Source organism: Erpetoichthys calabaricus, chromosome 12 (genome assembly GCF_900747795.2).
Source record: "Erpetoichthys calabaricus chromosome 12, fErpCal1.3, whole genome shotgun sequence".
NCBI lineage: Eukaryota > Metazoa > Chordata > Cladistia > Polypteriformes > Polypteridae > Erpetoichthys > Erpetoichthys calabaricus.
In genome coordinates this window covers 145,587,024-145,608,505 of record NC_041405.2, presented here as the reverse complement: position 1 = coordinate 145,608,505, position 21,482 = coordinate 145,587,024, and the positions used below count along the sequence as shown (strand labels likewise).

The 21,482-nt window shown below is 43.0% G+C and overlaps 1 protein-coding gene across 3 annotated transcripts in view; it reads left to right on the top strand.

Annotated features, from left to right (window-relative positions):
• Positions 1-1,173: 1,173 nt before the first annotated feature.
• LOC114662812 (signal-transducing adaptor protein 2-like) overlaps positions 1,174-21,482 on the top strand; it is a 38,934-nt gene continuing 18,625 nt past the window's right edge. For 2 of the 3 annotated variants that reach the window (XM_051935307.1, XM_051935305.1), the window contains exon 1: positions 1,174-1,299. In XM_051935307.1, coding sequence (XP_051791267.1) covers positions 1,240-1,299 — 60 coding nt within the window. In that variant the 5' untranslated portion in view covers positions 1,174-1,239. The remainder of the gene's footprint in view (positions 1,300-21,482) is intronic. The other variant, XM_051935306.1, reaches the window with a different exon arrangement.

The window sequence follows — 21,482 nt, the reverse complement described above, 5'->3', positions numbered from 1 at the left end:
ACATTGTAGCGAGCAGGATCCAATCCGGGAAGAGTCACGTGATAAGCACAAACCAATCAGACTGCGAGTAGAGTCTGCACTGTCAAATCTCACCATTTTCACTCACCCACACTGCAACACGGAGCCAGCGCTTTAAGAAGAGTACACGGTTCTGGAGTCTGCGTCTTCTTCGGGTGTTAAAAACGTTGCCCCAGGGGTAGTGTGGACAAAAGGCGAACACATAGATGAAAATCTACCATTTTAAAACGAACCCACCCGTAGTTGGGTGAACGCAGCCTTAGCTTTTCATCTCCTTAATGGGGTCGATGCTGAGCTCGGCTCTCGCTTGCATCCCTCATCTCATGGGCTCCTCTGCTGTCTTCATTGCTGTTTTCAATTTAGAACATGGCACAGTTGGGTCGGGGTTATCTTAATGCTTGTTAAAACGCGTCATTTTTGTCTTTAAGATGTTGCCTCATGTATTTCAATGAAAAATCTTATCACATGCAAAAAAAAAAAATCAAAGATAATAGATTTATAGGATCAAACCTTTCAAAAAAGCCCTTCTTCAAAATGAAGCTCATGCCTGGTGACAAGAGATCATTTGCTTTAATCCAACATCTTGTGTTTAGGCAAATCTCAGTTTAGCAATGCCAGCATCTCAGGTCAAAGCTAAAGAACAGTCCACGAAAAAACATAACCGGCGAGGGGGGCATTACAAAATAAAGGGAGTTGGGACACTTAAAAATAAATTACTCGTCTGTTGGGCTTCTGGGATACCCTCAATAATGCCAGCAACGTCTAATAATTTAGGCATAAACAAAATAATCCTTCATAATGCAGGTTTACCCCGCATTTGTTGAAATATGCAACACAATGAAGTGGGCAACAAACTTCCCCAGAGCCCACAGTTAACACTCACGAAAAAGGATATCGGTCGGTATGAAGTCAGTGGGCCAGCAGTGAACCTCTCATAAAAGTCCTCTTGGATGGCTTAATCACGTCCATTCACTCTTTGTCCATTTATTAAACATAAATTTCTTCACGAAGTCAAGCCGCAGCGGCAAGATGCCTCCAGTTAAGTTACGCCCGCTCGCTCCGTTGATCGTCTGACAGGTGCCCCGGGGGCGTGTCCATCAGGGGGCGTGTCTAAAAAGTCACACCCCTTAGCGCTTTACTAACGCGCCTGACGTTTTCGGCTCAGAACCACCGGAATCAACGAATCGCGGCGTTACCGGACTGTGCAGAGAAACCGAAGCGATGTCACCCGCCAAGAAGTCGTCCTTGCCTCCCAGCTACTTTGAAGGCTTCATCGAAAAGGTTAGTCAAAGTGAAAACAAAATGAGTGACAGTCTGGCGACCTCGCGAACAAAGGCTGAACCGACCAAAATCAAACAAAAAAAAAGAGTGCCAGATATTTTAGAAGGGGACAGCGAATGTCGTATGGTAAACCGAAACAAGAAAAAGCAGTTGGGGGGTGGAGGGGACGATCCGGCTACTAAATTAAATCAATAAAAGGAAACATCAAGTGTATGACAAATACAAATAATAAGAATACACACCAGAGAGGTTAGATATGCTGACGTCAAACTTTAGAATGAGATCCTTATTAACATAGCAGTAGAGTGTTGTACCGTGTTAGCCATAGATTGATACAGGAAAAAGTAAGGTGAAATGACACCTTTTATTGGCTAACTAAATAGATTACAAATGCAAGTTTTCGAGGCAGCTAAGGCCCTTTCATCATGCATGAAAGCTTGCATTTGTAATCTATTTAGTTAGCCAATAAAAGGTGTCATGTTACCCTACTTTTTCCTGTATCCTTATTAACAGTGAAATCATAATCTGTACTACATAATAGGTGACAATAGGAGAACAACCTCGTCAAAGCTAAGCGGAGCTCAAATGTCAAAGATAAAGAAAACAATACACAGGAAATTTACTTTAGGTGGACTTTTGTTTAGTCTGGGGGAATTTTCAAAACTAGAAAATAAAAATGTACTACTGTAATATAATGCGATATGGTTACATTATATGTAGATGTAAACATGTGAATATACTGTGCATTGTATATATTCACTTAAGTCATGCTTTTATTATTAGGTAGACACCTTTATCCAAGGTGACTTACAACTTTTGGTTTAATTTCTTTTCTTTTTCCAAATGGCGCACTAGCATGTGAAGTGACTTGCTCAGGGTCACAGAGTGTCAGTTGCAGGATTTGAACCCACAACCTCAGGGTTTGAGCCTTTAGTCTTTAACCACTATGCCGCATTACCTGGCAATAATAATAACTAATAATAATAAGGGCTGCACGGTGGCGCAGTGGTAGCGCTGCTGCCTCACAGTAAGGAGGCCTGGGTTTGCTTCCCAGGTCCTCCCTGTGAGGAGTTTGCATGTTCTCCCCGTGTCTGCATGGGTTTCCTCCCACAGTCCAAAGACATGCAGGTTAGGTGCATTGGTGATCCTAAATTGTCTCTAGTGTGTGCTTGGTGTGTGTGTGTGTGTTTGTGTGTGTCCTGCGGTGGGCTGGCGCCCTGCCCGGGGTTTGTTCCTGCCTTGCACCCTGTGTTGGCTGGGATTGGCTCCAGCAGACCCCCCGTGACCCTGTGTTAGGATATAGCGGGTTGTAAAATGACTGACTAATAATAATAATAATAATAAAAATGCTTTTGTCCAAAGCCACTTACTAAATGTTTTCAGTTTGCTTCTACAGTGTGAGCTCTGAAGATTCAGGGATTGAACTGGCAAACTTGATGGATATATAGCGCCTTTCTCCTGATAATTTGTTCAGTGCACCACTACTTGATGGCAGCACAGTGGTAGCACTGCTGTCTCACACTAAGGAGACCCAGGTTTGTGTCCCGGGTCCTCCAGGAGCTTGCGAGTTCTCCCCGTGTCTGTGTGGGTTTCCTTCTACTACTCAAAGATATGCGGGTTAGGTGAAGTGGTGACGCTAAATTAGCCCTAATGGGTGTTTGGCATGTGTGTTTGTGTTTGCCCTGCGATTGACTGGCGCCTTGTCCAGGGTTTGTTCCTGCCTTGTACCCTATACTAGATGGGATAGGCTCCAGTACCCCCTGTGAGACTAGTCTGGATCAAGAGGGTTAGGAAGTGACATGACCACGATGTGACCAGGCAGGCCGCGTGATTTCTTGAGGGTGTTACAGGGTGTCAGTGATGGGAGACTGAACCCACATGCTTTTGTTTTACATTCCCAACACCCAAGCCATCAGGCCACACTGCCTCTGTCATCTTTATTTTAAATTACATTTTACTGGTTGATTCTTATACAATTATCTATCTATCTATTATATAGTGCCTTTTCTATCTATCTATCTATGTATTGTGTCTTTCATATCTATCCGTTATATTGATTTTTATAGTCAAATCAAATTTTATGTGTCATAAGTTATTCATACAGTACAGTATGTAGTGGAATGCTTAGTTTCTAAACTCCAAGGACAATATCAATATACATATACTTTATAAATAGCAATAAAAATCATTATGTTAAATGACTGCAATAGTATGTATTATGATAAAATGACTAAATATGTAATAAGTAATAAATACATAAATAACTTAAGAGAAACAACAACAGGGCTTCATGATTATTCTGTTTATTTGATCCTCTCGTAAACCTCTTTCATCTTTATTTTACATCTCATGTTAATGGCTTGTCCCAATATATCAGCCTATCTGCCGGTGGTGTTGATTTTACAGTAATGATCACTCTGCTTATTTGAGAGTTTCGTAAAGCACCTTGGGTCGGCCCGTGCTGTTAATAGTTCAATCTTGCTTGACTCAGGCGCCGCCGAGAGTGGCAGCCTTTTCAGCAGCTCCGTGTACGACTTTATTTTTCTACTTTTATTTTTCTCTTTTTTATTGTGAATTTCCCCTTGGGATTAATAAAAGTATCTATCTATCTATCTATCTAAAGATGGAGCTCCACAGCCGGAGTACTAACAGGTTAAGGGGCTTCCTCAGGGTCGACTGAGCCTTTTGTGTGTGTGTGTGTTATACCGTGGGGCAAAAAAGTATTTAGTCAGCCACCAATTGTGCAAGTTCTCCCACTTAAAAAGATGAGAGAGGCCTGTAATCTTCATCATAGATATACCTCAACTATGAGAGACAAAATGAGAAAAAAATCACATTGTCTGATTTTAAAGAATTTATTTGCAAATTATGGTGGAAAATAAGCATTTGGTCACCTACAAACAAGCAAGATTTCTGGCTCTCACAGACCTGTAACTTCTTCTGTAAGAGGCTCCTCTGTCCTCCACTCGTTACCTGTATTAATGGCACCTGTTTGAACTCGTTATCAATATAAAAGACACCTGTCCACAACCTCAAACAGTCACACTCCAAACTCCACTATGGCCAAGGCCAAAGAGCTGTCAAAGGACACCAGAAACAAAACTGTAGACCTGCACCAGGCTGGGAAGACTGAATCTGCAATAGGTAAGCAGCTTGGTGTGAAGAAATCAACTGTGGGAGCAATTATTAGAAAATGGAAGACATACAAGACCACTGATAATCTCCCTCGATCTGGGGCTCCACGCAAGATCTCACCCCGTGGGGTCAAAATGATCAGAAGAACGGTGAGCAAAAATCCCAGAACCACACGGGGGGACCTAGTGAATGACCTGCAGAGAGCTGGGACCAAAGTAACAAAGGCTACCATCAGTAACACACTACGCCGCCAGGTACTCAAATCCTGGAATGCCAGACGTGTCCCCCTGCTTAAGCCAGTACATGTGCAGGCCCGTCTGAAGTTTGCTAGAGAGCATTTGGATGATCCAGAAGAGGAATGAAACCAAAATTGAACTTTTTGGTAAAAACTCTACTTGTCGTGTTTGGAGGAGAAAGAATGCTGAGTTGCATCCAAAGAACACCATACCTACTGTAAAGCATGGGGGTGGAAACATCATGCTTTGGGGCTGTTTTTCTGCAAAGGGACCAGGACGACTGATCCGTGTAAAGGAAAGAATGAATGGGGCCATGTATCGTCAGATTTTGAGTGAAAACCTCCTTCCATCAGCAAGGGCATTGAAGATGAAACGTGGCTGGGTCTTTCAGCATGACAATGATCCCAAACACACCACCCGGGTAATGAAGGAGTGGCTTCGTAAGAAGCATTTCAAGGTCCTGGAGTGGCCTAGCCAGTCTCCAGATCTCAACCCCATAGAAAATCTTTGGAGGGAGTTGAAAGTCTGTGTTGCCCAGCGACAGCCCCAAAACATCACTGCTCTAGAGGAGATCTGCATGGAGGAATGGGCCAAAATACCAGCAACGGTGTGTGAAAACCTTGTGAAGACTTACAGAAAACGTTTGACCTCTGTCATTGCCAACAAAGGGTATATAACAAAGTATTGAGATGAACTTTTGTTATTGACCAAATACTTTTTTTCCACCATAATTTGCAAATAAATTCTTCAAAAATCAGACAATGTGATTTTCTGGATTTTTTTTTTCTCATTTTGTCTCTCATAGTTGAGGTATACCTATGATGAAAATTACAGGCCTCTCTCATCTTTTTAAGTGAGAGAACTTGCACAATTGGTGGCTGACTAAATACTTTTTGTCCCAAGGTATATTGCCTTTCATAGTGAAGACCAGCCCCCCTCTATGTGCTTTACAGATAGAATACAAAGCATGTCAGGTTAATACAACGTGGCGGAGCAAACCCGTGCAGCTGCTAACAGTCCAAAGCCTTAACCACTAAGCACTAAAATGGATCCTTTTTAAAAGTAGCATAATGTCGTGTTTGGAGGTCTTCTAGCATGTCAGGTTCTTTGTGGTCAGCTAAGACCAAATGGCCGTGGAGAAGAATAGATAGATAGATAGATGTGAAAGGCACTATATGATAGATAGATAGATAGATATGAAAGGCACTATATGATAGATAGATAGATAGATAGATATGAAAGGCACTATATGATAGATAGATAGATAGATAATTTATAATGAACTAAACGATAAGCCACTAGGAAACATGACATGCTTGTAATCAGTGTATTACGGTACACACATGACATTTGTTTTTTCATGCCTAACACTCGTGTATGCCGTATTCTCTAGTCCTGTGTGTAGATGCATGAAGTCACGTTTGGAGTTCTTACAGCGTTTCAGGTCCTTAAGGGCTTGGCTAAGATCATGTGGCTGTGGAAGTCTAAAGAGATGAAACCCAACAATAGTCAAGACAAAAGAAAAGAAAGAACAGAGCTCAAATAGGAGGACAGTGCCAAATTCCGAAGACTGAACGCCAAGAGCAAACAGGCGTCGCTCCTATTTACAGCAAGAAGGCCCCAGAGGTGAAGGCTCAACCTCCTCCAGGGACTGTGCTGTATGGTGTGACGTGAAGCATTAATATGTCCTCCAAGGTGAAAGCAGAGACTAAATCACAGAGCATTCTAACTACCTAAAGCGGGGTTGTAAAATCAGCTTTAACTTGAGTTGGTAGCCATTAAGCCTGGAGTTACACACTCTCACTTCGGACTTATGATTGCGACCTTTACTGCAGGTTTCTGAATTAAAGCACTGAGGTAGCTCCTCTTGGCATGAACATCTGAACCATCATTGTTATATTAAATGCAGCGAGAAGCCCCCTCATTTATAATGGAATCCATAAAGGAAGAATGCACGTAGTAAGGAGTGCAAAGGTAATGGAGTGTCACAGATAAAGTCTGAATTATATGTTGGTCCAAGCTCAGAAAAGATCAAGACAGATGAGCCAGCTTTCTAATTGAGAGCTCCGCATCAAAACGAGGGATAGAGCAAATAAACTAGGAATTAGGATGGAAATAAAAAGATAAAATAGGTATGTGTGGCAATATAGGACAGCTAGATAGATATGAAAGGCACTATATAATAGATAGATTGGAAGGCCATATTACAGAAGATAAATAACTAGATATATAAGGCACAATAGAAATATAGATAGACAAGTAAGTATGAAAGGCACTATATTAGAGAGAAAAAGATTGACTGATGGGAAAGCTGCAATATAACTGACAAATAATTAGACATGTAAGGCACAACAGACAGACAGACAGACAGACAGACAGACAGACAGACAGACAGACAGACAGACAGACAGACAGACAGACAGATAGATAGATAGATAGATAGATAGATAGATAGATAGATAGATAGATAAGCTTTAAAATAGAGACAGGAAAACCATTATAGAGTGGACATATGGAAAAGGTGCTACATAAAACAGATCAGAAAGGTACTATAGTTGAGAATGCTATCATATAGATAGATAGATAGATAGATCTTTATTGTCATTGTCATATAATAGATGGATAGGAAAACCACTATAAATTAGATAACTAAATAGACGCTACATTAGACAAATGAAATAGATACATAAGTAGTGTGAGCTCTAGGGGCGTCCCAAACACAGTCTCAAGTTAAAAGTTATTTTCTTTTATCACAATACCTTGACAGGCTTCTTCAGTTTGTCCACACTGTACAATTCTGTGACTTCCCATCTCCTTCCACTCCTCAGTCCTCTTCCTCCCGACTCAGGGAGACTCCCAGATGCAGTTGAGGTGGCCTCTGGATCCAGGAGTACTTCAGGGGCAGGTGGAAGACCCCCCAAAGTAGGGATTAACATTTGTCTGCAGTGTCACCCTTGCTGCCCACCCATGTACCCCAACAGGGCTGTCCATCAGGACTGCAGCTCCCAATATGCCCTGTGGGTGTAGAAATGGGAGTTCTGCCAGAGGGGTCCTGTCACCCTGTATATAGGGGGCATACAGGGCCTCAGGAAGCAGGCGCTCTCTGTCCTTTCGTTATGGCCTTCCGACTGGGAAAGGTGCCAGAAAACAACCCAACCTGTCCTTCCACCTCCTTCCATTTCAGCCGGCTTGACTCCATCCCAGTCGGGCTGCCAGGCCATCTATTATATCTACACTAGATATGAAAGGCACTATATTAAATAGAACAATACAATAAAGGCACTATATAATAGGAGTATATAAAAAGCACCGTTGTCATTTTTGGTACAAGAATTCAGGTGGGGCCAAGAAGAATGGTCTGGTCTGGTGATTGGCATCAGACCTGTGATATCCTCTGACAGGCCATCATCTGACAAAACAGAGCCCTGGAGATTTAAAAGCTATGTGAAGTGAGAGCATTGCAGCCACACACGCACTGTTCAGGAACATCTACTGGCTATGAGTTGCCAAAGTTGAAAAAGCAACAGTTTAGGTTTAGAATTGAATGGCTTTGAGGTGTAGAAGGCCAAGCCACAATAACACGGACAGAACACGCAGACGGTACACAGGGCACAATTCAGACTGCCCATCCGGGGGCAGGGCCAAGGGGTTTGCTGACAGACAACTTAAAAAAAAAAAAAAAATCCTTTGTCTACACCCAGATGTGTCCCGTCTGCAGCAGGACTCTGCAACCCTCTTTGAAACTGGGACACCAGACTGCTGGCTTCTTCCCCCAAGGTTTAAAAGGAGTGGTCTTCCTTGGTGGCTTTGTCATATTTAGCGCTGACGTGCGCCACTCACACCGGGTGCAAAAAATCCAAATGCCGTTCAGCGCTGTTCTGGTCAGCCTAATGACTGGTGCTCCATGCATTCCTGATATAGATATATAGATATAGACTACAAGCAGTTAGCGGTGTCTGCAATTCCTCAAATTGTTTGAAAACACAAGCGAGCACAGCCAATTAAACGAGTTTTGTTGCTGGCTGCCATTGTCCCTTAGGGTCACAAGTGCCGCTGCCAATGACAATGTGAAACAGCAAAAAAAAGAAGACATGCCCACTTGCCATGCCAACTGTCTACTCAGCGGGTATCTATAAGATATACAGTAATAGGTTTGTGCCCACTGAATGCACCCACAGAAATTAGCTGTAAGTGCAATGAATTAATACAGCTGTGCCCAGCCTCACAGGCTGGTAGTTGTTGACTGCCATGCAGAGGTCCCAATGGATGTATGCCCCATTTGCTTGGAGGGGGGGGGTGCCATTTTAATAGTCTGAAGGCAAGGAAGAGCTAATAAAGCTGTGCCAGTATGCCAGGTGATGCCACCAATTCATTCCTGTCATTCTCAGCCTACCAGCCAGTACTGGGCACGTGGAGGTGCAGACCGAGCAGTCAAGGAGGTGCCAAGCATCTTCTTAACAGGCATTCCTGTGGTGTGGTACTACAAGCTCCAGCCACTGGAAGAGCCATGCAATGGAGGTGCCAGGCGCAGAATAAGGACCTGGCATTTTGGACGACTGCAGCTTGTCTGACACAACCAGAGGGGCCACAAGGCTACCTGCTGTAGACGAGAAACAATAGGGGACAGCTGTTGGGTGTAATGGAGCAGTGGGGGTGGCTGCTGTCTGTGGGCGTGGTGGGGGGGGATTATGAAAGGATTGTATGCCCTCCCCACCATCTGTTTGTTCGTCTCAGGGACAAATCAGTGAAACAAAGGGCACAGTGACCTGGGTAATTCCCCCGTTTTTCTATTTATTTTCTTTCCTTCCCACTCAGCAGTTCTGTTTTGCCCCTACGCTGGCAGCGGCAGTGGCTGGCACAGACTGACACCTGCTGCGCTTTCTCGCAAGGAAGTTGTGATGAGTAGAAACCAAAGTGCACACAGTCAGGTCAGACTGGTTTTTCTTTTTCTTCCTTTCTTTCTGATAACAAAGCGGAGCTCAGCCTGCCAGCTCTCTTGACGTCACACATGGAGTCTTAACTGGTTGCTCCACATGCCGGAGAGGACAGCAGTCCTCCATCCTGGGCTCTGATGCCTCATGTGACCCCTTTGTTGATCCTAATCCCCAACTTTAATGGTGTTCTTAACCCCATTTTCTCCTGCAAATTAACCCAACTCTGATACTGTTAACCATCTGCTGTTCAGGCTCCATTTATTTTACTAGAGAGGAGAGACTGGGAGCATGGGCTAATTTTTTTTTTTAGGGTGTTGTCGCACCCACCACATGGACCCCCTTTCTTATTATTCTGTAGACCCTCATCCTCTCACATCGCCGATTCTGCCGGCTTTAATCTTTCCATATGCTGTGGTCTTTTGTCAGATCTCATCTATCCTATCTTGTTGGCTCCCCCTGCTCTTGATGTTTAGTTAGTGCAATGGCTACTCCGACCCCTTCTGTCACGAATCTCCTCCGCCTTTTGTCACGTTGTAGTCAAGTGACTCTGTTAACCCGTGACTCCCTGGCCTGTGTTGAATCGGATTCCAAAACCTCTTTGGACTTTCTTAACGTGTGACTACAGAGTAGTGTTTTGTGCTACCAAACCAGTTTTTGAAAATGGAACTATACCAGCTACATCTGAGGCTACTGACGCGGAGCTCCTTCACACCGCTTCTGGTTGAGAGTACGGTGTGTGCGTTTCGGCTGCCGCTTCTCACCGATGTCGTCGTTTTTGATTTGTTTTATTTTTTCCCTTTGGACTTTTTCACCTTCACCTTCTTCTGATTTGACTACTCTTTCCGAATTTAACTTTCTATATGAATGCCATTGGCGATTGCTTAGATCACCCCTGCTTCAGTCCTGCGGAAGCCCTCTTCCTTCTCTCCTGTTACTGCGTTCACGGTGGGTATGAATCTACGCTTTGCTTCGTTTGCAGTCGCCGGTCTGAACTGCGAATGTGCAGCCTGCCCGCTGTGCTTTTCCTTTTCTAGCTAGTTTTACATTGAGATTTGAGTTGGCTAACATGTGTAGCTGGAGTTAGTATGGCGTTGTGTGGCATTCTGCTCACTCTCGGCGATGTCTACCGGTGTCTGGATAATCATAGCCCGTTCTGTCTCTGGCTTGGAGTTGCTTCATGAGACAATTTTTTTATAGTAGCAAGCTAAAAAGAACTCCAAGCCTCCATGCTTGGCATCATAATATGCGTATTCCTGTGTTCTCGAACTTCGAGGGGGGCGCTCCTCCCTATAAGTCAAAGTCAAAGCGAACTCTATTGTCATCTCAACCATATAAAAGTATACAGACAGACAAAACTGCGAAGCTCAGGATCCACAGTGTAACAACATGAAGTGCAAATAATAAATTAAAATAAAAATGAATTAATTATTAATTAAAATAATAAGTGTATATCCGTCTTGTCAAAACTTAGAATGGGGTTCTCCTTATATTATGCGTATTTCCATGTTCCCTAAACTCTGGCGGGGGGACTTGAGGATGCAACTCCTTATAATATGCTGTCACACATGTGCGAATAGGAAGAAGCTGTGTGGACCAAGTCAAGGTAACTACCCGCCTGGCCAGGGGGTGGCAGGATGCACTAATCCCGCTTCTGTTATCTCTGCAGGCCAGATACGGGAAAACCTACCCGACACCCCACCAATGACGTCACTTCCGGTTCTGGCACCCAGACATAACGTCACGTCCGTCTTATAAAGCCGCCATCTTTTCCAATCAGGTCAGTTCGACTCAGTACTCAAAACGATGCACATGACTGCGTCATACAAAGCCACTGGCAGCCACAGACAATGTATGGGTGGCTGCCCCAAACCCTTTTCTGTGTGTCGAGGCTGTTCTTTTCACATATGCGTATATCAACGTTCTCAAAACAACAAGGGGGGATGCACCTCCTTATAATATCAATACATCCGCATTCTGAAAACTCCAAGGTGGTGGGGGGGACACTTCTCCTTATAACGTGTGTATGTTACCCTATACACTCTGACCCCCAAAGGTCATGTAAAAAGACAACTTCCACTTGGGAATTAACAAAGTATATCAAATCAAATTAAAAAAAATATCTGTGTTCTTGAAACTGTCAGGGGAGACGCTCCTCCTTGTAGTATGTGTATATCTGTGTCATCAAAACTCAGAGGGGGGACGCACCTCCTTCAAATATGCATATATCTGCTTTGCCGAAACTCCGATGGGGAGCGCACCTCATTATAATATGCTTATATCCACTTTCTCGAAACTGTGAAGGGGGACGCACCTCCTTACAATATACGTATATCCACATTGTTGAAACTCCGAGGGGGGACGCACCTCCTTACAATATACGTATATCCACATTGTTGAAACTCCGAGGGGGGACGCACCTCCTTACAATATACGTATATCCACATTGTTGAAACTCCGAGGGGGGACGCACCTCCTTACAATATACGTATATCCACATTGTTGAAACTCCGAGGGGGGACGCACCTCCTTACAATATACGTATATCCACATTGTTGAAACTCCGAGGGGGGACGCACCTCCTTACAATATACGTATATTTGCATTGTCGAAACTCCAAGGGGGGACGCACCTCCTTACAATATACGTATATCCACATTGTTGAAACTCCGAGGGGGGACGCACCTCCTTACAATATACGTATATTCGCATTGTCGAAACTCAGAGGGGGGACGCTCCTCCTTATATGTGTATATCAGCGCACTTGAAACTAGATTAAGAAATTATACACCTTTCACAGCCCCTGGTGGATCTGGTGGTTAGTGTGGCGGTCGGGTTGTCTCTGACCCCAGTCGAGTAAAGTGTGGCAGAGCGTGTGTATGCGTGCTGGGGTGACAAAGCAGCTAGTAACCAGGGGAGGGACGGGGGCTTGGGGTTATCTGTAATTAGTTTCGGTATCATTTTGGTACCGGCACTAAGGTGTGAAAGCTTTTCTCTGTACCAAAGTCACAAGTTTAGTATTGGTCCCATGATACTCTTGAGTCTCTACTGACTTTATTAGCTTAAGACTGCCCAGATTTTGTGACCTCTAACTCCAGAATTTCATTTGACTCCCCCTCCCCCCACCCCCAAATCCATTACTTTCCAAGTTCTTTCAACCCACAGCTGCCCTGCCTCGTTTGACTTTAAGCCTGGACTCTCCAATATGATGTCATTGTTGGCCTATAAATCCCCGGTCAGAGTTTGACTTTGTTAATGAATGGCTCCCAACATCCTATCTACCACATTAGCCGAGGGCTCTCCAAGTTCTTTCAAGTCATCTAAACCCGGTGGCACATTCCACGACTTCAAGTCAGACGGGATGTCAAACTTGACAACTGGAATTGCTGATCTCATCATCTGATTACACCACTGCAAAATTGCAGGGCAAGGCAATATTGTGCTGCCAACAGAGCTGGTGGCCAAGCAAAGGTTTTGCAGATCCATCTCTTCCTTCTTTTTTCATTCTGTTTAAGTACATGAAACACGCACAGTCCAAAACATCAGTGTTCATCACTCCTCATAATTGCATTTCTTGTATTGGACTTCTGGCTGATTGCTCACTGGTTCTCAACTGTGCCACATAGAGAGGAACCCCCCCGCACCACCAAATTATGACTTAAAACAAAGTTTGATCTTGTCAGGGCGGGTCACGCACCGGTTGGACTGAGTGGCTGAAGGTGTAAGACTACACTAATGGTGGACACCTCTAATTCGGTAAGACTATCAGAATGAAGTACGTGGCTTGATGTGACGGGGCCCTAACCCATGACTTTCTATACGCTTTCGTCTTTCTTACAATTCCTCAGCCTCAAATGACTCTGATTTCCACACCTACAAAAAAGACCATGTCACGTCCGAGGACTTTTCCTACGATTTTCAGTCCGAGTTTTCATTTATCTTTGTGAATAAGAGGTGTACTCCTGTGAATCGGTCATGTAATGTGAGATACCCAGCAACTCAGTCCCACTAGTCCATGACTCCATGACAAAATCAAACAGGTTGTGGTGGCCACAAGCAATGAGTGCTCATCCAGTAGTACAATGCAGATGAAGTAGTGATGAGGAATAAGAAATGCAGGACCTTTGGTCTTTACAAAGAGCAGCTCGTCTGTTTGAATGTGCTGTGTTTTATGTATCACAACAGAATGGAATAAAGGAAAAAACAAAGCGCAGAGATTGTAATATGCCTGTCAACCCTTTGTACAGAACCGGTTCTGTCAGGCAGTATGCTATTGGCTGTCGGAAAAAGGGGTGAGCTCCACTGTGTGCTGGAAAGTCGTCACGCGGTCTCGGAATTTAACATGCTCAGTGATTTCCCGTCGTGTAAAAATGAACGTGGTGTGAAAACAAGATCAGCAACCGCAGTCTGCAAGTCCGACTAGAAATCACATAATGCAACATTGGCTTTAGCTGACTGCATGATCAAAATTTTACATTTTGAAAGTATGCCAAGCTTGCCCCTTTTTCTGACAGCCAATAGCATGCTGCCCGACAGGGCCAGCACTGGGTAAAGTCTTTACGGATATGGTGAGTTTAGCCGCAAACTCTGCCCCTTTTTTTTTTAACCCCCCTTTTTGTTGTTGTATGTGAAACACGAATATGATATCAATACGATACATGAGCCTCTCTTCTGTTTGCAGTCCAGACCCCCCGCGTTCCACATTCCTCCTAGCTGCATTCTGTGCATTATATTTCGGGCCGAGTGCTGGTTGGTTTTTAACTCGCGCACACACACAAGCCTGCCCCTACGACTTAAGACAAGGTTTGATTTCGGTGGGATGAGATGGACCGAGTTGCTGGGGATGCCAGACTACATGAATGGTAGTCAGAGAAGTGCGCTGCTACTGCATCCAACTCACTAGGACTACTTATAATGTGAGGTTTTATAGCGCCTTGACGTGTGGAGTACAAGTCACAGGAGGTTGTGCTCAAGTCTTTATAACACATTGGTGAGGCCTCATCTGGAGTCCTGTGTGCAGTTTGGGTCTCCAGGCTACAAAAAGGACACAACAGCACAAGAAAAGGTCCAGAGAAAAGCAACAGGGCTGAGTCCAGGGCTACAGGGGATGAGTTATGAGGAAAGATTAAAAGAGCTGAGCCTTTACAGTTTAAGCAAAAGGAGATTAAGAGATGACATGAATGAAGTGTTTTAAAATTATGAAAGGAATTAGTCCAGTGGATTGAGACGGTGACTAAAATGAGTTCAAGAACACGGTGACACAGTTGGAAATTTGTTAAGGGTAAATTAGGAAGTTTTTCTTCACACAGAGAGCCACAGACACATGGAATAAGTGACCACGTAGTGTGGTAGACAATAGGACTTTAGGGGCCTTCAAAACTTGACTTGATGTTTTTTTTAGGAGAATTCAGTGGATAGGACTGGCAGGCTTTGTTGGGCTGAATGGCCTGTTCGCGTCCAGATTGTTCTAATGTTCTAATTGAAGTCTACGACTGAAAATCGCTGGAAAAAGTCATGTAATGTGCCCGCGTCTTAACCCATGACTTCCTAACCGCTTTTGACTGTCTTGTGGCTCCTGAGCCTCAAGTGACTTTGATTCCTATCTCCATTAATTTATGACTAATGGTTAAATGATGACTTCTCAACCTCTTTTGACTTTCTTTGGACCTTCAGACTCAGCTTGACTTTTCACTTCCAGTCTTCCACAAGCTTGACTAACTTAGGACTCAGCAGATTGTGTTGACCGTGCCTGCCATTTGTCCGTTTGTGGCCCTGATCTTCTCTAGCCTCTATAAACCTTGATGACTCCTGCCTCTTGAATGTCGTTATTGATTCAGAACTCTCTCGTGTCTTTCCATAGCCTATATGGACTTGGCCGCCTTTTGGTTTTGTACTCCTTTCTCTGGTGGCTTTGTCTTTTGTTCCATCTGAGCTGTCATAATTTGGGTAGCCCTTGACACCCCACTAATGCTATTTAGTTATTTTGTCGACACTCACTTTTGTGATTGACTCTTTTTTTTTTTTGTTTGGCCCTTGAGCTCTCTAGGCTTTGTTCACTTTGTCGTCCCAGATGTCAGAGCTCTGGTCCAACGCGTCTTGTACTTTTACAGTCTCCAAAGCACATGTCGGCTCAAGGCTCCGCAGACTGCTCCTTGCACACTTACATTTCTGACTTCATGTCTTATGTGTTTACACCTCAAAGTCCCCACCAGTTTTGGCTTTAATCTTGACAGACCCATCACTGAGCTGACTTGGTTGATTTGTGGCTCCTTAACAGATGAATGGCCTCCTTGTCAAGTCCACAGCTCAGTAAGTGCTTGGGTGCGGCTCAGGCTTTGACAGTCTCAACGTGATTGTCTGTGTTTTATGATTATCACTACTTCCCCATACCAAAGTCAAATTAATCAGGTTCCAGGCAGTAAATGCTGTTCTTTACTAAGATACTTATTTGTAATTTTTTTCCTTATAGCTTGATGGTATACCAATGTGACAGGTTATTGTTTCAGGTAAGGAATGCCATCTAAGCAGATTCTTGCCTTCTGGCTCTCCATCCAGGAGTCAACAACTTTTAAAAACTTTTATGGTTTGCTTTTGAATGTTCTTATCCTGTGAAGAACTTCCTTATGGCCCATAATCTCTTCTGTATCCACTTGTATCCATTATCTGTGTTATTATACAGCCAAGGTTAACTTCTACCATAGTCCTGGAATTCCCTGCCCTACTCTTTACGTGACCTAATATCCACTCTGAGAGATTTCCAATAATTACCTCAAAGACGTCCAGTGGAAGTCTCTCCCATTTTTTTGAGATTCTGCCTGTTAGTCACAAACCTGAACATCGCTGCCCTGCTCTAATATTCATTCTGGGTAGACAACTAATCGTTATCCCCTACAGGATTTAAAGGAGCATCTCTAAAAGCATTTTCACACTGAGTTTGTTTGGTGTGGTTTTCTTCGAACTCTGGTGCGATCTCCCTGAAAGTCCGGTTCGTTTAGGTAGATGTGCACATGCCAGTCACACTTTGGTGTGGACCAAAACAACTGGAAAGGAAGGTCGCAAATGACGCAAATGGGTACTACTGAGTAGAATTAGAACAAACTAAGGAAGGTGAGCTTATCTGAAGCATAGATGGGGCATCATGCGACTGTGGAGCTGAGAGACGGGACAATTCAGCACATATTACTGTAGACGCATGTCCAAATAGGAGATTTGACGACGGAGCAAATGTCCTACATCAACTTCCATCTACTGCAAAAGAATACCTGCCAAGTCTAAATAAAATATGTATTAGCCATGTTTAATACCTTATGGGTAGAATTGTGCTTGCTGTGGTAATCACGCTAAGCATCTGCTCTCAGTAAGTAGGGAATTTCATTCACAGCATAATGAGTCGAGGGTTAACATGGAGCATTAAAGAAAATTTAAAAATAAATACACACACAGGTACACATCTTCTTCTATAATACGCTACCGTGGCTGTTTGTTTGTCTGTCCAAGATTTTAAATCACTTGTAGCTCACAAACCGTTTCACCTATTGACTTGAAATTTGGTACACATATACTACGTGACGTCTACTATCCGCTTTCGGGGTGATGATTTTATTACTCTTTTTATTTTTGTTTTATTTTATTGTAGAATCAACTCTTGGCAGCGTGCAGCAGGGCGGCCGTGCGGCGAATGCGTATGGGCGCCGTTCTCATTCCCTATCACCTTCGCTAATTATTCTTGAGGCAGATTGAAGACTTAAGTACCAGATTAAGTGAAAAATTAAAGAAAATGTACTAATTGCAACACAAAAACTAACGTGAAAATATGCCGACGAAAGGAGAAGGAGCGGGCCGCTAGGGTGGAGAAAAGAAGAGCTGCTCAGGAAGCAGCAAGAGCATCAACCTCTGAGCAAACAAATGCTAAACGTACAGAGAAATAGGAGGAAAACTAGGAATGCTCAAGTCAAGTGTATTCACTGCATGTTATCGTGCAGTGCGCCGTTACTGGTCTTTATATATAATAGGCTACCGTAGCTGTTCGTTTGTCTGTCCAGGATTTTAAATCACCGGTAGCTTACAAACCGTTTGATGTATTGACCTGAAATTTGGTACACATCTACTACGTGACGTCTACTATCTGCTTTTGGAATGACTGACCTCCAAGGTTATTCCTCTTTTTATTTTATTTTATTGTAGAATCAATTCTTGGCAGCGGCCATGCGGCACATGTGTACGGGTGTCGTTCTCATTCCTATCACCTTCGCCGTCACTTCCCCTACTTCTTCATATCTTAAATCATTTTTGAGGCAGATTGAAGACTTAAGTGCCAGCTTAAGTGAAAAATTAAGGAAAACGTACTAAGTAATTGCAACACAAACACCGACTTAATCAGTTTTAATGCGAAAAGATGCCAACAGAAGAAGAGAAGAAGCGGGCCGCTAGGGTGGAGAATAGAAGAGCTGCTCAGGAAGCAGCAAGCGCATCAACCTCTGAGCAAACGAATGGTAAACGTACAGAGAAAGAGGAGGAAAAGTAGGAATACTCAAGTCAAGTGGATTCAGTGCACGTTATTGTGCAGTGTAGCGTTACTGGTGTGACATAATTTGCATTAAACAATTCGCACGACTACCAATCAATCTTAGCAACCTCAACACCTAATTTAAGCCACGCACGGCCGTTGAAAAGATATTGACTCCTGATGGGGTCGATCAAAACACATACAGAGGTGGCAAGAAATAAATAGCAGAGCCCCATAAGATGATCAATCCCCCTAATATTACACCACGAAAGTGATGTGCGCAGGGCGGATGTCCTCTCGATGTGATCGCTCTTTGAGTGCAATGTGGATATAAAGGCACACTACCCTTGACATATGTAATAAACGTTAATTAGACATTTCAAACAAATAATTATTAACAAATATTTATAAAGATTATGACAGTAGACATGTGATTTGAGATAATTTTAACTGAGGTTACATTCATATGGCACCTATGAAGAGAGTAAATTCACAGTATCATACAGCGACATGAAACTCACCTGACGCCTATCTTCATAAAACTCAAGCACATCATTGTGTGTCCTCATCTTCTGTTCTACAGTCCCCCGTCTCAAACGCATCCTTTTCATACCAGGCCAAGTAACGCAGAATTTTCAAGTAGTCTTCCAGTGGTTCAATAATAGGTGTTTTGCTCACACAGCTCTGTGTTGGGTAAATAAACCAAATAATTACAGAAAAATGCAGTGGTGTGCAAACCACCATTTTATTTTTTTTTTCCAACCAATGAAAGAAGGCCGTGACATGTCCAAGGGAAGTTTAGCTGACTTGAAAACACAGACAAACTATCTGGAAATTGAAGCAAAGTAACGAATCATCCCCTGATTTGGAACAAAACGAATGGACTAGGAATGTGAAAACGTCTTAAAACGAGACCCTGCTCTGGTCCAACAGACAAACCTCTTTTCCAAACACACAATGAATGACCAGCACTAGAGCAGGATGTCAGTATCCTCATTTTAATTTTTCGTAAATTTCCAATCATTGCCTGCAGAGCCATCTTCTACTTCGGCGCGCTCTCTCTCTCTCATTCGTTATTTATGTAAACGACCGATCCGGACTACTTGAATGTCATTTTCTGGTAGACAGCTAATCTTCATTCTCAACATCGTTTGGATTAAAACTCTTAAATGGAAGGTAACATGACCTACCTCCTGCTTGGGTCCAACACAGCATATACCTCATTTCCAGTCACAGCAGAATTCTCTGTTGCACATTTCCAATTGTCGTCCTCTGACGGAGCTGCAGTTCTGTTTCGTTTTTTGTTATTTTTGTAATTCATCCCCATTCCCTTGCTCGCTCAAGGTTTGTGTTCTATCCTGTGTCGTCTCTTTATCGTCTCTCCCTTATCCATACCTTGGTCATTCTGGGCCTTCAGGTGTTGCCTTCATTCAATCAGTAATAAACCTCACCTGCTAGTCTTGTTGAAGGCTACATCCACACTACCACATTTTAGTTTAAAAATGCAGACATTAGTCTCCATTTTAGCCTTTCACCCCCTCTACCAAGGCATTTGTAAGTACTAAAAATGGAGATTTCTGAAAATGGTCTCCAGAGCCATATATTTCTGAAAACACTGGCAAATCGGCACTGCAGTGTGGACGGGTGAAAACAAAGAGTTTTGACAACGCAGGCCGTTATCGCGCTCTGTCTGCTTTTTAAAAAGTCTCTGTACTAGCGCCGACATGACTCCTATTCTGTATACTCGTGCATTACTCTCAATAACAATTCCACTTCATCGTCACTGTTTTTGGATTCACCATCGCTGTTGTTTTGTGTGTAAACACAAGCTTCAAACGAATCTCCAGTGTGGAGGACACTTCCTCTTAAGGTTTGTGCTGATGCATGTGTGCCCAGTGTAGGCGAACAGCTACGTTATGTACGTTTTCAAGTTCTTTACTGTTAGCGGAGATACTTTAGTAATCAATGCGAAACACAGACACCATTTGTAAATGAAAACATAGAGGTGTGAACGTCATCTACAGTATGTCACCTGCTGCCACAGCTTCTTTAATGTGCTGTTAGCCCTTGTAGTGGTCCTCTTTTGTTACCTCTCCCTTTTTTTGTAATCGTTTGGTCATTTTGAATTTTGGTTTATTAAGGTACCGACTTGTACTTTTGGGATTTTGGATACTAAGTGTTTGGCTTTTTACTTAGCCTTAGTTGAGTGTGTTTTTGTTTGTCTTTGTTCAGTTCTTTAATTTATGAAGTTAAAGAGTCAAATACTAAAAGTCGTGTGTTGTAAGGTAAGCCATTTTTGGCAGTTGAGGCCCTCACTGTTTTCTCTCACCCATTCTTTATTCTGGTTGACTTCTGGCACGGCCTGAGCGTCTCCATTCCACCCCAATATTTCTGGTAGCCAGTTCATTTTAATTCCCATCATATTTTAAAAAGTCATATATTTTAAAATGGGAGGTGTTCCTTTACATTTTCTCTTCTGATCCAACAGTCCATGTCAATCTAATTCCCAGGCAGAGTCAGGAAGGCCATCTCCTTCTCAGGAGGACACTGGCCGGCTCTCCACCCTCCCCCGTTACTATCTGAGTCGTCTCTTATTAATGACTTCTTTTGGCAGGCATGTTAGTTTAACCTTTTTCTAAACTCTGAAGAATCTCCTTCTACTTGAAGTTTTTACATCCAGACAGACATCTGCTTTTTTCTTCTCATTTCCTTATTGAAATAAAGAGGCACTTCCCTTTTGATTTCTCTCATTTTCAGGTTCTCATATCCTTTAACCACATTATTTTTGGAGAAACCGTCTTGTAATAATGACTTTAATCCACAATATGTCCTGGTAGACAGCTCACCACAACCCCTACTATGGCTTAAAGGGCCCACCCACCATCAGACTTCTTAAATTATACTGAACAACTACCACAATATAAAATACTATTCCATACTCAAAGCACTCCTGACCATTTTATTAAGCTTGTCATAATTTAAATTTTTCCTATAAATTTTATGTGCCTTTTCAGAGAGGTTTCATGAAAGAAAAGACAAATAGCTAAGGATCTTTTGATTCAAGGATTTCCAATATGAATTTAGGTTGCTTCCATAAAATTTTACTTAAATGATAAATGACTATTTTTCTGTCTTTCCCGTGATGTCATTTTTTTTTTGTGGGCGCCGACATTTTCTTGTTGCTGCGTTACTAGGGTAAGGACCTGCTAGCAAGTGGCTGTGATATCACAGGGTTGAGGGGCTATAAAAGCCACAATGAACACTTCCTATTCATCTGAGCTTGTGCATAAAAACAAAAGATTAGCAAGTGTTTATTTTGTTGGTGTTCTATGACTGGTAAACTATTCCTGCTTAATGTATTTTCAACAATGGCCT